General features: G+C 44.0%; 1 protein-coding gene across 2 annotated transcripts in view; it reads left to right on the forward strand.

Moving 5' to 3' along the window:
• The window catches only part of WDR7 (WD repeat domain 7), a 252690-nt gene that overhangs the window by 16883 nt on the left and 220288 nt on the right, over positions 1-15519 (forward strand). For both annotated transcript variants that reach the window (XM_054986975.1, XM_054986974.1), the window contains exons 4-12: positions 19-97; positions 2876-3050; positions 4546-4622; positions 6351-6470; positions 6972-7117; positions 9436-9550; positions 10896-11037; positions 12684-12932; positions 15054-15274. In XM_054986975.1, coding sequence (XP_054842950.1) covers positions 19-97; positions 2876-3050; positions 4546-4622; positions 6351-6470; positions 6972-7117; positions 9436-9550; positions 10896-11037; positions 12684-12932; positions 15054-15274 — 1324 coding nt within the window. The remainder of the gene's footprint in view (positions 1-18; positions 98-2875; positions 3051-4545; positions 4623-6350; positions 6471-6971; positions 7118-9435; positions 9551-10895; positions 11038-12683; positions 12933-15053; positions 15275-15519) is intronic.

A 15519-nucleotide genomic window follows, 5' to 3' on the forward strand; every position in this document is an offset into this window, starting at 1 on the left:
GCCTTTTATGTTGTTTAGGGAGATGTGCCTCTGGGATGTGAATGATGGAAGATGCATTGAATTTACTAAATTAGCCTGTACACACACTGGCATACAGGTAATTACTTGATATGATTTAACCTGGCTGTATAAAAAATATGAATGCTTTTTATTTAGGCTTCGCTATAAATGCTGTTTCAAAGCCTTTTGACCTCTCATTCATAAACTTCGCGACAACTGATTTTTTTAGCCTCTTATTACATATAGGTGACACAGATTTGATTTTTTTCTTCCCTGTTTTGAGCTACCTGAGAGTTGAAAAAGGGGGCTGTTGATGATCTCTTGGTGAAAAATTATATAATTGGTTTATATTTATATTCTGAGAAAGTTAAAGAAAACTTGTTCTCTGGCCTTTCGTAGACTGCATGGGATGTAGAAAATGGTGGAATCAGGTGACTGGAGTATTTAAAATCATTTAGTGTTTGTGAAAGTCTCACTTTATTGGTGAGAGAATGGATGTGCATAGGGCAAAAATGAGCACTATCCATGAAAGTACATGCAAAAATACTTAACTGATTGTGCTAATATGACCTAGAATACAATGACAAATGAACACGCTTCATGTTTGAGCAGAATTGCTCTCATTTTTACAAATATCCCTGTTAGGCTCCTAAAAATATTTGGGTGCTTGTATTAGGGGTATGCAGCAAAAAAGGTTCGGTTTACTTGCTTCGTAATTTACGAAGCGGGAAAAACAGTCGGAAATAATCGATTTCCAAAGTGGCAAGCTACTTCGGAAATTGCTTATTGACCCGCTTCAATATGCTCCGTAAAGATTCAGAGCACATCAAAGCTTCCCCATCCTGCAGCTTCCTCTTCATCCAATGGGGAAGGGAGGTAGGGGAATTCCCTGTCTCCCTGGCATTGAGTCAATGAGTGGTGGCGCAGCCAGTTTAAACTAGCCCCTCTGCCACTGCCTCCTCCTCACCTGATGCCTGGGAGACATGGAAATTCCTCATCTTCCCAGAATTGAGTGAATGAGTGGCGCAGCCAAGTTAAACTAGCCCTTTCCGCGGTGCTCCCAGCGGCAGGGTGCAGGCTTAAGCCTACCGCCCCGTCAATGCCTTCGCCCGCTGCGGAAGGGGTTAGGAAATTCCCTGGCCCCTTCTGCGGTGGGCGAATGGAGTGCCCGGCGGAAGAGTGCAGGCTTAAGCGTACTGCTCTGCTGTTGCCTTCACCCATTGCGGAAGGGGCAAGGGAATTCTGCAAGAGGGACAAGAAAATCTCCCCGCCCCTTTCGCACCATGTGCAGCAGTCCGGTGGTGCCTACTGGCCCAATGCAGTAGGGTCGAAAGAATCTCCCTGCCCCTCTTGCACCATGTGCAGCAGCCCGGCAGCGCCCACTGGCCCAATGGAAGAGGGACAAGAAAATCTCCCTGCCCCTCTCGCACCGGGTGCAGCAGGCACAGAGGGCGCTTTAACTTCCCCACCCTTCAGCTGACTAGCGCTAGTTAGCTGGAGGGAGGGGGTGTAAAATGTAAAGCGCTCCCCATGCTGTTTGCATGCCAGCGAGGGGCTTTTCAACCCCACAGGTTGGACTCAGCCTCTTGTTGGGTAAACCCCTGACAAGTAGCTGATTTGGGGGTTGAAATGCCCCTTTCTGTGCTTCTGCACAGCAGCAGCGGTATTTGAAGCCTGCAGGCTGGACTCAGCCGCTTATCAGGGAAACCCTCGACAAGCAGCTGAATCTGGGGGATTAAATGCCACTTTCCGTGCTGCTGCTTAGCGGCTCGGAAAGGGGCATTTCAACCCTGCAGACTGGACTCAGCTGCTTGTCGGGGAAAACCCTGACAAGCAGCTCATTTGAGGGTTTAAATGCCTCCATACTGCTGTGCAGCGGCATGGAAAGGGCCATTTAAACGCCTTGACCTTTTACTTCCCGAAGCTATACAAATCACTTCGGGAATCTTTGATTTGGGTTTTTTGAAATGGACCTGGTACGCTGAGGCTGTTTCAGAAATTTCGAATCTTTGCGAATCGGGTCTGATTTGGGTATTTTTCCTGAATCAGAAATCTGAATTGCACACCCCTAGCTTGTATACTTTTGGGGAGTTTGCAAAATGTTCACCTATGCCTGTGCAGAGCCTACTGCTGTACCTGCATGCCTTGCCATTTTTCCCATGCCAGAAATTTGCCCGTTCAATGGAGTGGGCAGTAATTTTCCACAAGAGGTGATTTTTTAAACGGGATTGGTCCACGCCAATCTTTGCAGTTTTATCCAGCATGGTTTCTTGCCGGGGTGATGGGAGTTCTAGTTTCTGATACCTCCCTAATTGATTTGGGCTGAAAGGTTACAATTTCTATCAGTCACCACAATCTAGTCATTTCTGAGCATACACCGAAAGCAAGTACAGGTACGGCTGCCTGTGTGGCGATGAAAGCTACCAGTTTTGCAGATACAAATGTGCTCTAAATAGTGCATATTTTAAATTGCAGGCAAAATATTGCAGATGTATGGGGTGCATGGCTTGAGAGAGAACAGGTATTGTGAGCAGGGCGATTGAGTTTTTGAACAGGTTACTTGTATAATAGGAATTCTGACTTGAAAGTTTTGGTCACTGGAAATACAAGAAATGAAATGTAATAAGTATTGTTTCCATTAAGTGCATAATGCCAGGACTTATACGGCGGCTTCCATAGAAAATTGTTGAAGATAATCTGATACTTTCTATTTTTTGAATTGTGATTTACATCTGCGGTGGTATAGAGCTGGTTACTTTATTGGTCTGAAAACTATGCTGAAACAGTGGACCGAAACGCCATCAAGTCTCATAGATAAAATGAGAATGCTGAACTATGTAGCCTTTGTTCCATGAATCTACTTTTTTCTCTTTAGTTCTATCAGTTTACAGTTGGGACCCAGCGTGAAGGCAGGTTGTTGTGTCATGGCCATTATCCAGAAATTCTTGTTGTGGATGCCACAAGCCTTGAGGTCCTTTATTCCTTGGTGTCAAAAATCTCTCCTGACTGGATCAGCTCCATGAGCATAATTCGATCTCACAGAACACAAGGTTAGTGCAGAGTATGACTTCTGGTTCTTATTTCTCTTGGCTCTTTCCAGTTAAAGTTTGTAATCTGAGTTCATCTTAGAGCGATGAATCTGTTTCAGAGTATATCATTTTAATCAGCCTCTAGTTTGCCTGCTAAGGAGCCCCGTGGCACAGAGTGGTAATAATAATATAACAATAATAACATTTGATTTATATACCACCCTTCAGGATAACTTATCACCCACTCGGAGTGGTTTACAAAGTATGTCATTATTATCCCTACAACAACAAACTCCCTGTGAAGTAGGCGGGGCTGAGAGAGGTCTGGAAGAGCTGTGACTGACTCAAAGTCACTCAGCTGGTTTCAAGTGGCGGAATGGGGAATCGAACCCAGTTTCCAGATCAGAGTCCCTCGCTCTTAACCACTACACCAAACTGCATCCCAAGCTCTGATCACAACCTGAGTTCGATCCTGGTGGAAGCCAGGTTCAGGTAGCCGGCTCAAGGTTGACTCAGCCGAGGTCGATAAAATGAGGGGTAAAGTATAGATGACTGGGGAAGACAATGGCAAACTACCCCATAACAAAAAGTCTGCCAAGAAAATGTTGTGATGTGACGTCCCCCCTATGGATCAGTAATGACTCAGTGCTTGCACAGGGGACTGACTACCTTTACCAGTATTTTGCCTATTATAGTATTGTTGAGGAAAATGGTTTGAATTTGCAGTTGTAAAATTTTACAAATCAGTTATGTTCTGAGAATGGAAACCGTCTTTGGTTATTTGTCAGTGCCATCCTAAAAAAAAGTTGCATCCTTTCTAAGCTGTTAATAGAGGACCCCTGCAGTCCCTCCCAGCACTAAAATGCCAAGAAATAATTACGTTGCAAACCTCCGCTTTTTATCTGCTAATAGTAATATTTAACAACATAAAGACTCTAACATAAAGACAAATCTGCAGTGATGTGTTTTCATGCCATACAGGAGCTTCATGAAAGATAGGTAGCTTGTGGCCGCCGACCATCTCTGTTAAGAATAATTGAACAAAGGCTATGTGTAGTAGGGATGGGCTTGGGCTTGGATATGGGAAAACCAAGCTCCAGTCCTTGCTCAGCTATGAAGTTCACTGGCAGGCCCGGAGGCATTCTTTCAGCCTAACCCACCTTGCATTGTTGAGATAAAATTAAAGAATCCTCTGTGTTCTGCCCAGAGCTTCTCAGGTCACGAATGCTTAATGGCTGATTCCGCACATGTTGGATAATGCACTTTAGCAATCATTTAGAAGTGGGTTTTTTGTTTCACACACGAAAAATTCAGTTCCAAATGATCTCTAAAGAGGATTGGAAGTGCATTATCCAACGTGTGCGGAATCAGCCGGCAGCGAATATATTCCGTAGGGTGCATTTCCACCAACTTTTTTAAAATTTGAGAATTTAACTCACTGCCTTTATGAGCAAAGTTATGACTGTTCCTCATCTTATGAGTATTCTTCATCCCCCCCCCCTTTTATTTTCTCTAGAGGATACTGTTGTAGCAGTTTCAGTGACAGGCATTCTGAAAGTGTGGATAGTAACTTCTGAAGTGAGTCACATGCAGGTAAAGAGGGGGAAAATAAACTTTATAATCATTTATAGTCTTTGCCCCCACCTCCCACCCAAGAATGAACATAGCTATTATCTCTGACTCTTTATTCATTGGTCTTATTTTCATCTGTTGCACTGTGTCTCTTCCTTTCATAATTATTTATCCAAGAATTTCATATCTGGGGATAAATTATCCTCAGATATGAAATTCTTGCATAGAACAGCGAACAAAAAAGGCCGTATTTAAAATTCGTGAATCTCCTCCCAATCCTGGTGGACTAAGAGCATTTTTTCCTATAGCGTGTTTGTTAAGCATTTACCTGTTATGGGTGCATCAGGAAACAGTGGCCCGTTTTGGACCGCTTCAATGCAAAGTAAACAAGACTGATAATTGGCCTTGAAAACAGGGCAGTATTTCATACACGCATTTTCAACTTCTTTCCTAACCGTTTTAGCATGGAGCTTGCCCTTTTGTCCCTGCTGTTCCAGGTCAGCATTTTTATCGAGCTTTCTGCTGCAGCCCCAAGATCTCCTCCTCACCCTTAGCCAGTTCAGATCTGATGAGCCTATATTTAAAATTACATATTTTTTTTTTGTTCCAGTATGCATCACTTTACATTTACTTGTATTGAACTTCACAGTATGTGTGTGTTTCTGGACCGGCTCGTTTCTGAATTCTGGCAAGAGTAGCAGGGAAATTGTGTCTGGTTAGCGATCCAGTGACTTCCGCTCTGGTCAGTGATCCCATATGTAGGGGTAAATGGTACACATTACACCTATTTCACACAAGCATGGATGAATACAGGCGATTCAGAGCTTTGTTGCAGTGTGGCGAGCTGTGCACAGCCCCGTTACCGCAAGACGTTTTGACAGGTTCTCAGCACGTCCCCTGTTGCCCAACATACCAAGGTGTTTCAGTAAAAGCTTTGTTAACAGGCATCTATGAGGAGATGGGGTTGCTTCCCCCCCCCCCCCACCCCAGTGGTGAGAGGACAGTAGCGATGATCAGGCGGTAGTCATTCCTGGGACCTGGCCAGGACCCACAGCCCATACCAGCGCATCCCCCTGAGCAATACTGCCCTCTTGCTGCCTCTAGACACAGATCTTGCTCTTCTGCTGCAGACCAACATGGCTGCCCACCTGAAACAATAGTCAGCTGTTAGAGTACAAAGAGAATGTTGAGCCATCTAAGTTAGAGAGGGCCCTGCCCTTCCTCCCACCAGCCGATCTCCTCCTCTTTAGGTTGCGGTGGTGATGGGAAGCATTGAGGGGTTATTATAAGCAATGCACATCCGACTTTGATTCAGAACTGCCTGGATGAGGCACAGGCTTGGAGCCTCCTGAAGCTAGGGCTGGGGTTAGATAAGCTGAAAAATAAGCAAATGTTGCATATGGCATTGTTTTATTCTGTTCCTGCTGATTGCGAGGAAGCGGCGAGAAACTGTGCCTAGTAACTAAGGCTCTGAACCCTGAGGCTGGGAATCCTGCCTCGCCTCATTGTGGAGCCTGAGATTTGGCAGGCTGGTCTCTTGACCAGAAGGGCTAGACGCATAACGTGTGTGTGTCATTGTATAAATGGGTAGCTTCTCGTTGCTGCATTTCAGTCCCAGCGCTATAGCATGCACTCGTGCAATGTGATCATGCAGTACATACCGCCCTTTAACATGCCTGGCTCATGGCTGTGCTTTCCAGCTACTGATGATATTATATGAGTAAATGCCACTTCCTCTGCCTTTTTTAGGATACGGAACCAATCTTTGAGGAGGAGTCGAAACCAATTTACTCTCAGAACTGCCAAAGCATTTCTTTCTGTGCATTTACCCAAAGATCACTTTTGGTAGTGTGCTCCAAATACTGGAGGGTAAGGATTACCGGTTAAGTAAAAGCAGGCTTTTCTTTGTGGTAGAAGCTGCTGTAATCAAATTGTCAGTGACGCTTGTATGCAAAGAAGCTCAGGGTAGTTGGATTATAAATCAATTAGGGTTTGCTTTAATTGAATGCATAATCTGTTTGGTGTGTGTGAATTCCCACTACTGCCACTGGATTGTTTTCGTTTAAATATTATATTTGTTTAAGAACTGTGATCATATATCAGAAAATCAGTAAAATACTGGTCTTTGCTTTCTAAATGTTAACCTTAAACACTAAAAAGAATGCTTTCTAACTTTTATAAACGTACATGCATTGATCACTGGAAGAGTTTACAGCTTAACATTGCATTCACATGTTGATTTTTTTTTAAAAAATGACTTGTTTAGAACATGTAAAGAGGGCAAAGAAGACAAGCGATGTAGCATTTTCCACTAGACAAATACTGGCCTGTTGTATGACATGATTCTGTATTGCCGATCTTTTTCATTAGGTGTTTGATGCTGGAGATTATTCTCTGTTGTGCTCAGTCCCGAGTGAAAATGGGCAGACCTGGACGGGAGGTGACTTTGTATCGGCAGACAAAGTGATCATATGGACAGAAGATGGTCAAAGTCTTATCTATACGCTGCCTGCCAGGTATGTGGCATGATGTATAATAGGGAGAAAGGCAAGGGGTTTAACTTGGAAATGTTTGGTACAGAGAGAAGTTGCAGCCATATTAACCACTTAGCATAGAGAGAGGTGGTGATGTTTCATACTTGGTTAAAGAGAATAATTTTTTTTAATGCAAGGCTCTTTATCAAGCAGAATATGCTCTTCTCTGGGACTGGTCAAAGTACAACACTTTCCCCCTAGTTTTCATAGCCTTAGCCTCTACTGGTTTTCCACAAACTATGCAAAACTGAATTATTCAGGAGGGCGTTCTACCAAGATTATAGGACTATATTGTAGGAAATAGCTCCAAGAGATGCCTTGGTAGGGACAAGGACTGAACATTTCACTATTGAGTACTGTCTGCTGATATCGATATGCACCTACTAGCAAGTTTCCACCCTGCTAAACATGCCGTGGAAATTAGTTATGCTTTGTTTGAGATAGATCTCTATGCTGAGCTTTATGCTTGCTTAAAAAAAATTCTGCTGCCCTTCCCTGTTGTGTCTGTTCCCTGAATGGTCCTAGCGGTTTTTCACTATTATACTTTGCTCAGTGAATGTCCTAGCCATCTTGTCACTTGCACTGTTGTAATCCGCCTTGGATTGCAGTGAGAAAGGCAGACAACAGACAGACAGACAGAATGTATTCTTCCATCCTTGCACCAAATTACCCTATTTCTGTCTCTCCACCCCATGCTGAAACGCTTGGTCAGCATTAGTCTTAGCAGCAATTAAGGGTAAGGCATAATGTTTTTGGACAGTCCAGTCTACTTCCTGGCCTAAGAATCTGACTTACTTTCAACACCGTTAGGAGCACTGCTGATGGGCTTTAAAGCAGAACTCTTGCACTTGTGTGTGTCCCTTCCTCCTCCTGGATTGTCTTAGGTGGATAGCTGCAGTAGAACAGCAGGATTTGAGTCCGGTGGGACCTTAGAGACCAACAAGATTTTCAGACATCTGAAGAAGGGAGCTCTAAAAATCTTGTTGGTTTCTAAGTTGCCAGTGGACTCAAATCCTGCTATCTTTCTGGATTGTTGCTGTTACCAGCTGTAGTTAGTTACTGTATAATTGTAAAGTTCAAAGCTTCGCAAAGTTCTTGCCATCCACCCATTTGCACTGGGAAACGCTGAAATCTGATGGACCACTGATTTTATTTTTAAAGTATATTTTTGTAGTATAAAGGGACAAGAACGATGTGCTGCGTTGGAGTAGTTGGATTAATAAGTTCTCTTAAAAGGGCCTGGTGCAGGGTCAGCAGAGATTTTAAGCATCCCAGAGCTATAGCAAGGACATCCCACCTGCTAGGTCAGGGGCTCCTGAAGCTCTTCAGAGTTTCAGAAGTGGCTTGTCAGCTGCTGTGGAGGCTGCATTGGGAAGGGGAGTGGCAGAGCTCTGAACTCAGATGGCACCCTGCACTTAGAGAGCACCCTGGTTAGTCCTTTGGATGCCAATGTTTCTTTTATAGATTACTAGCAATAAGGCCCATTGTTTGGAAAAATACAACATGCCTCCCCCCCCACCCGTGCCTCCCCGCACCGCGGCATCAGTTGAGGGGGGGGGATCAGGGAAGAGATCGGGGAGGCTCTCTCCTCCTTTGTCCTCCCCCACTCAGCTTGTGCTCTAGCAGCAGGACCTTGGGAGGGCCTCGCCACTACGGTGAGTCTTCCTGCAGCGGCAGCAGGCTCCTCCATGGTGGTGGGCTCCTTGGAAGCTCCAAGGCAGTGGGAAGGCTTGGCGCCAAGGTGAAGGGTCTGCAGCACTGGGCCTTCCTGCTGCCATGCTGGGCCTTTCCAGGCCTCTGGAAGCCCTGAGGTGGCGGGAAGGCCTGGTGCCGCAGTGCCTTCTGGCTGCCACGCTGGACCTTCCCATTGCTGGGCCAGGGCTTCGCCAGCCTCCGGAAGCCCTGAGCGCTGCCAGGCCTTCCCATAGTTGCACTGGGCCTTTCTGGGCCTCTGGAGATCCTGAGGAGGCGGCAGGGAGGCAAACAGTTTTGCCCCTGACTCACTTCTTATCCGCACATACTGAGCCTGCGCCTGCACATGGATAAGAAGTGAGTTGTTGGCAACATGGTTTGCCTTTTATGTCTTAGCGTAGCTGGAGCATATAGTCAGGTTGCTCTCTCCCCTTTTCCAAAGCTCCGGCAGAAGTTGTACTATCAGTCAGTTTAAGCAGATGAGGAGAGCCTTGGTCATGCCTACCTCTGAGTATGTTTTGCAGCTAATGTGTGCACAACGGAGATGTGGTTTTGGGGTTATTACACATGCCATCATTATGTGGCTTTCTTCTCTCCCCCCCCCCCAGCTGCTTGCCGGCAAGTGATACCTTTCGCAGTGATGTTGGGAAGGTTGTTGAGAATCTAAACCCTCCTCAGCTCCATTGTGTCATGGACAGAGCCGTGGCGAAATCAGATAAACAGGTAAGGAGATGTTGTTTACTGTGTCAAAATTCTGAAAAAAGAGGGAGTGACTGGAAACTCTTAACTGCTGTTAGCCATCATTGTTAGGGAGCTTGTGTATGGTCAACCTTGCCATGAATATATATATTTGCCTTTGGATGAGTCATGGAATCGTAGGGTTGGAAGGAACACCTAGGGTCATCTAGTCCCAACACCCTGCACAATGAAGGAAAATCACAAATCTCTCCGGGGCGGGGGGGAGGGGCTTATTCCATGCCCATAAGATGGCAAAGCCCCGTCAGGATCCCTAGCCAAACTGGCCTGGAGAAAATTGCTACCGGAGTCAAACCGTTTGTTCATTTAACCCATTATTGTGCCTGTTAACTGGCAGTAATCATCTCAGGTAGGGGTCTTCCTCAGCACTGCTAACTGGAAATGCCAGGTATTGACCAAAAGTGTAAAAGGCATGTACTTTACCAGTCAGCCATAGGCGCTTCCCAAAATTCTTTTAGCAATCTGGTAGATTCTCCAGCTGGCCTTGCTCTTTGGGAGTAGGGGTGGGAGCTAACATGCAAGCTTTAATGGATATGGTCGTAGGATAGCCGGAAAACAAGGAAGAAAGTGAATGGAGAAACATGTTAGAAAAGCAGCAGGGAATAATAGTGGGGTGCTGAAGAAAGTGGAGCATGGAACAGATTCTGATAAGGTATAGAGAACATAAGGACCAAAAACCTCCCCCAGTTGATTCGGCACTGGAAGATAGAGAAGAATAAAGAAGGAATGTTAAGAGAATAAAGGAAAGCTTCCTCCAAGGAACTCAGGGTTATTGTGTCCCTTCCCCCATTTTATCTATCCAGTGAGCTTCATGGCAGAGTAGGGACTTTTGAGTGCGGGTCTCCCTCGGGCCCCTTTCTTCACATCATCGAAAAGTTCTTGTGGTGTTAGCAACTCAAGAGTACACAATACAGGCAAACAAAAGGCAGCATTACAAAACAGGAGGAACAAGCTTTAAAAAGGAGCCACCTACAAGCTAAGGTAGAGGTCTGGCAGCAGCATGATGGAGATTAATTCAAAGTGACGGGGAAGAGCGGGCAAATAAACGGTGCCAAAAGATCATTCATCAACTGATAGCCACTGTGGGGGTGTTCAGAAAGGTTTGAAAGGGAATGCATGTAGAAATGTGTGTTGATGGGCCCAACCTGTTATTTGAAAAAGCTCCCCCCTTTAACTACTCTAGCGGATGCCCCTTATTATCGGTATAAGTAGCTGCTGCAACAGGCATGCCATGGTGGAAGCCTGGTTTAAACGTGGGTCTCTGCTTGTTACTTGCCACCTGAGATTGTTCTGATGCCTCTTTATTTTGCAGTTAATAATCTGCCCTCCTGTTACTCGGTTCTTCTATGGCCGCAGGGAGTGTTTCCATAAACTACTTATCCAGGGAGATTCATCGGGCAGGCTCAGCATTTGGAGTGTCCCAGAAACACTTGACCAGCAAGATATAACAGAAGGTAGTTACTTCAAAGTTTACTGTTTTGTGAAACGTTAGCATAGGGACAGTGCTTCCTAATGGTGGTGATCTTTTTTTAAAAATCCAGGAAGTCTTTCTGATAATCTCGCAGACTGTATTATACGTGCATTGTTGCTGTGCAAGTGGAAGAGAAAAAAAGTGTTGATGGAAAAGCAAACAAGTTAATAAATCAGATTGTAAAAGAATAGAGGTGTTGGTCTGTAGAAAACTAACCATGGGTCATGTGACACCTTAAAGATGAACAAATGTATTGCTATGAACTTTAATGGGCAATACCCTACTTCAGCAAATGCATAAATTGCATAGTGAAGATGTGGTGTCTTACACATATCATTTGGGTCCCTGGAGTGGTGAGTCAGGGTAGGGAGCACACAGTGTAATCCTATGCAATGTTACTCCAGTCAAAGCCCAATGAAGTCAATGTTTTTCCATGTAATAGAGAAATTCCTTTTGTTACAGACATTAGTAGTGGCTGGATAAATACTCAAAATTAGAGATGGGCACGAACCAAAATTCATGACGAATCAAGCTGGTTCATGGTTCGTGAACCAGCGGTTCGTCAGGTCCCATTTCTGATGAACTGCCACGAACTTTAGGCTGGTTCGTTTGGTTCGTTTATTGGTTTGTTGCTGCAGACAGCCTGGTGCCGATCAATCAGTTTCCTAGGCAACAGGGGATGGACTTCCTGCAGACCTTCTGCTGGCCTGGGAGTGACCTCCTGCTGACCCAGAAGTGATGATTTTCTGACCTGGATGTGACATTTTCACGAACCAAACGGACCAGTTTGCAGACCGGGGGGCAGGTTCGTGAATGTTCGTTGTTTGTGAAATTTGATGAACCACGAACCACATGGTTCGTTTTTTTCCCAGTTCATGCCCATCTCTACTCAAAATGTCCATAGCAGTTGACCTTTTAAAAGTTTGAGCACCATCTCTCTCTCTCTCATGCTGCCTTGGACTTATCTTTGAAGGAAGACTAGCTTTCCATTCTCTTTCTCCCCACTGCTGCTTGCAACTGTGGGTTTCTTTTGATGATGGAGAAGGAACAGCAATAAGTACAAAAGGGAGATTTCTTTAATTATAAAGCGACCCTTACGCATTTCACATCAGCTTCATCAGGGGGACCTTCAGAATTCCATATATACAGAATAGACGTTAAAAGGAATTCTTACGTTCCCCTAATGAAGCTGATGCAAAATGCAAAATTAATTAAAGAATTCTTCCCTTTGCACCAATTGCTGTTCCTTCTTCGTTTTGACTTGGTGTGGTCCCCCTTCTTTTTCATTTCTTTTGATAATCACGTTTTTATGTGGTGATGTAATTCACATGCTGTAGTTTAAAAGATTTCCCAAAGAGTTATTGCAAACTTATCAAAATTTACTAGTCCACAGATATTGTTACTATCCTGGACAGATCTGTACACCTGTGTTAAGTAATTGTGGCCTAGAAAGGATGGGTGAGCGACCCAACGTATGTGTAAAAAAAAAAAAAAAAGCCCGTATGGGCTGCTTGGATACCGTTTTTATTCATTGCAGGCAACCAGATGTAGGCTATTTTTTTTTAAAAGCTTTGAGAGAGAAACCAAACCTGTAGCCCTTCTCTTCTGAGTATTTTATTTTAAAAGCAGGGTTGAAAGTGACAACATCCAAGTCATTGCAGGAAGCATTCAACAAACTTGTTCCACGGCCTGCTGGGATCATCGATCAGTTGAGCTTCATGCCCCACAGTGAAGAGCCGCTTAAAGTCACCGCCAGCGTTTATATCCCAGCTCATGGACGCTTAGTTTGCGGTCGTGAAGATGGAAGCATTATTATTGTACCAGCCACTCAGACTGCTATAGTTCAGCTCTTGCAAGATGAACACATGCGCAGAAGAGGTGCGTGAGGGACATGGAACACGTCTGTCACTTGCATGCCCTACGTCATGTTGTGTGATACGGTTATTTGCTTTTGTATTCGTATTGAGGTGGTTTTTGAAGTGAGCGTTGGCATTTTTCCGGCTTTATGCAACAATTTTAGTGAACACAAGCTGGCCCTTTTTGGAAAAAAAGAGTGATATCTGTGATGAGTTGTGATTTCAAGTGACAGTAGAAAGTGGCTCTGTTTTCCCTTGCTGCTTGTGACCAATGTAACTCGATTATAGAAAGCAGAGGAGAACTTTTCAAAATTATGTTTGGATTTAAAACGTAGGGAATTGTAGTACAGATTATAGAACTGGTCATGAAAATATCTAGATTCTTGAACAGTTAGTAGGTAAAGTGTCATGTGCTTACTTGACCAACTAACTGAGCTAACTTCCAGGTCACGATATTATTGCATCTTGACAGCAATGAATGCCCCTTGCTTGTTTGTTTCTCCTCGTGCTGAATGTCCTTGTAGAGGCTCTTCTCTGGGGGCTGTTTAAGTAATTTGAATAAAGACTTGCATGTGGAAAGTAGGCTGTCACAGAGATATGCAGGTAGAACTTTCACATTTTCTCACACACAGCTTTTTAAAAACATTTATTTGTGCGAAGCAAGAAAAAGAAGCAAAGAAAAAAACAGCAGCAACAACAAAAAGAAACAATGCTGGCAAATCTATAGATAAGCTTCAGGGTCTCCAAATATCTAAAAATAAATCCATACCCAGTTGTCGTTTATATAGTATGTTCAAATGTTATAAGTTTATAAGGCCCTCAATACAATGAGTTATGGGAAACAGACTTTTGTCTTTCCAGTGCTGTAATATGAGTCTTTTAGCAACTGTAAGGGCACAAAGGGTCCATTTCTGTTGACCATCGGTTAGGTTCCTTGAGACAGGCAAGTAATTTAAAAGTACATAAACATCCCTAAAAATAAAAAGTCACAGCTCGGGATCGATAGCAGCAACTGGTTGCTTACGCTTACGATTATTATTGTCATCATCATTATTATTATTCAAATTATCCGAAACACAATCAACAATAAGCAGAGGTCACATGTTATTATTGATTGGCCTTGCTAAGCTGATACAGGTTTCCGTAGGAGACCTAAGTATCAACCAGATATCGGCGTAATATGTACGCCGTTCCAAGTAGCGCCGTCTTTTGCAGTTCTGTAGGTGTTATGTCAGAAAGCTGCAGTTTTTCCATATGGATATTATTTATTTATTATTATTTATTATTTATTTCTAATCCACTCTCCTCACAAACGGGCTCAGGCCGGAATACAACCTATATAAAGTACATAAACATGTTAATTTAAAACCTGATATAAACGTCAGTAAAGCAGCACACGTATTACACAACCATGGCCCGTTGCTTTGGCAGAACTGGATGATCTAGTGAGCTACACAGTGCTTTTGAGTAGCATCAGTTTTTTGCACATTCAGCTGTTGGCTAACTAATGTGACGGGAAATCAGAAGATTTACATGAATTTGTGCCCAGGCCTATATGGACCAGCTGGGTAGTTACAGCATAGATCATCAGTAGCCTAGGAATCCGATCCGATCCAAGCCACACAGTCGTGTCCGGCCCTCGGCTACTCCGTAGATCGTCCCCCTCCAGGCCTTTCTGTCCTATAGCGCGACGAGAGAGATCCGCAGAGTCTCACAGTGAAGTTTTTACAGGGTAGTTCACCGTTGCTTTCCCGAACCCAACACACTTAGCCGTACGACAGCCACGGATGGTAAGTCATACGTTGCCACCCCCTCGGCACTTTGAGTCGGTGTGGGATAAGGGAGAGCCTAGGAATAGGCAGTAGCAATTTAGTAGGAAAACCCTAGGACAGGTATGTGGGGCAGAGTAGGTTAAACATCAAACATGATAACAATAAGTTAAAGGCGTTACAGAAGCTATAATATTGCTGCGAGAATTAACAGCTGAAAAAGCCAGATACAGGTCAACCAGAGAAAAGAAGGAAATATTTTTTCCTTTTGCATAACTTATACTCGCTGGTTTATTTTTGTGATTTCCACCTAATGTTGAAACTGTTCATAATTTCATACATATGCGTTTGTGTGCCCTCCCCCCATTTTGCAGGTTGGCCACCCCATAGAACTCTGCGGGGTCATCGGAACAAAGTCACCTGTTTGCTGTATCCTCACCAGGTCTCCTCTCGGTATGACCAGAAATACTTGGTCTCAGGTGGTGTAGATTTTTCTGTCATTATCTGGGACATCTTTTCTGGAGAAATGAAACACATCTTCTGCGTGCATGGTGGAGAAATTACACAACTTTTAGTTCCTCCAGAAAACTGCAGTGTAAGTTTATGCTGAAAGAAAATGACTGTTTATTATCATCCTTTAATAATGGCCGTGGCCAGTACTGTCCGTTCAGAATTGCTTTATTGTTTTCAGCCTTGTGACTCTGTTAATCTGAAAACGCTTCTTTTTTAAGATTTAAAGATACGATTGGTTTAACAAAAGTAAAATACTGACATTAGGCTGCTGTCCTGCCCATGCGTATTTCAAAATATCTCTCATTACTGGGCTTCTGAAAAAAAATC

The sequence above is a fragment of the Eublepharis macularius genome, chromosome 8 (assembly GCF_028583425.1).
Source record: "Eublepharis macularius isolate TG4126 chromosome 8, MPM_Emac_v1.0, whole genome shotgun sequence".
Lineage (NCBI taxonomy): Eukaryota > Metazoa > Chordata > Lepidosauria > Squamata > Eublepharidae > Eublepharis > Eublepharis macularius.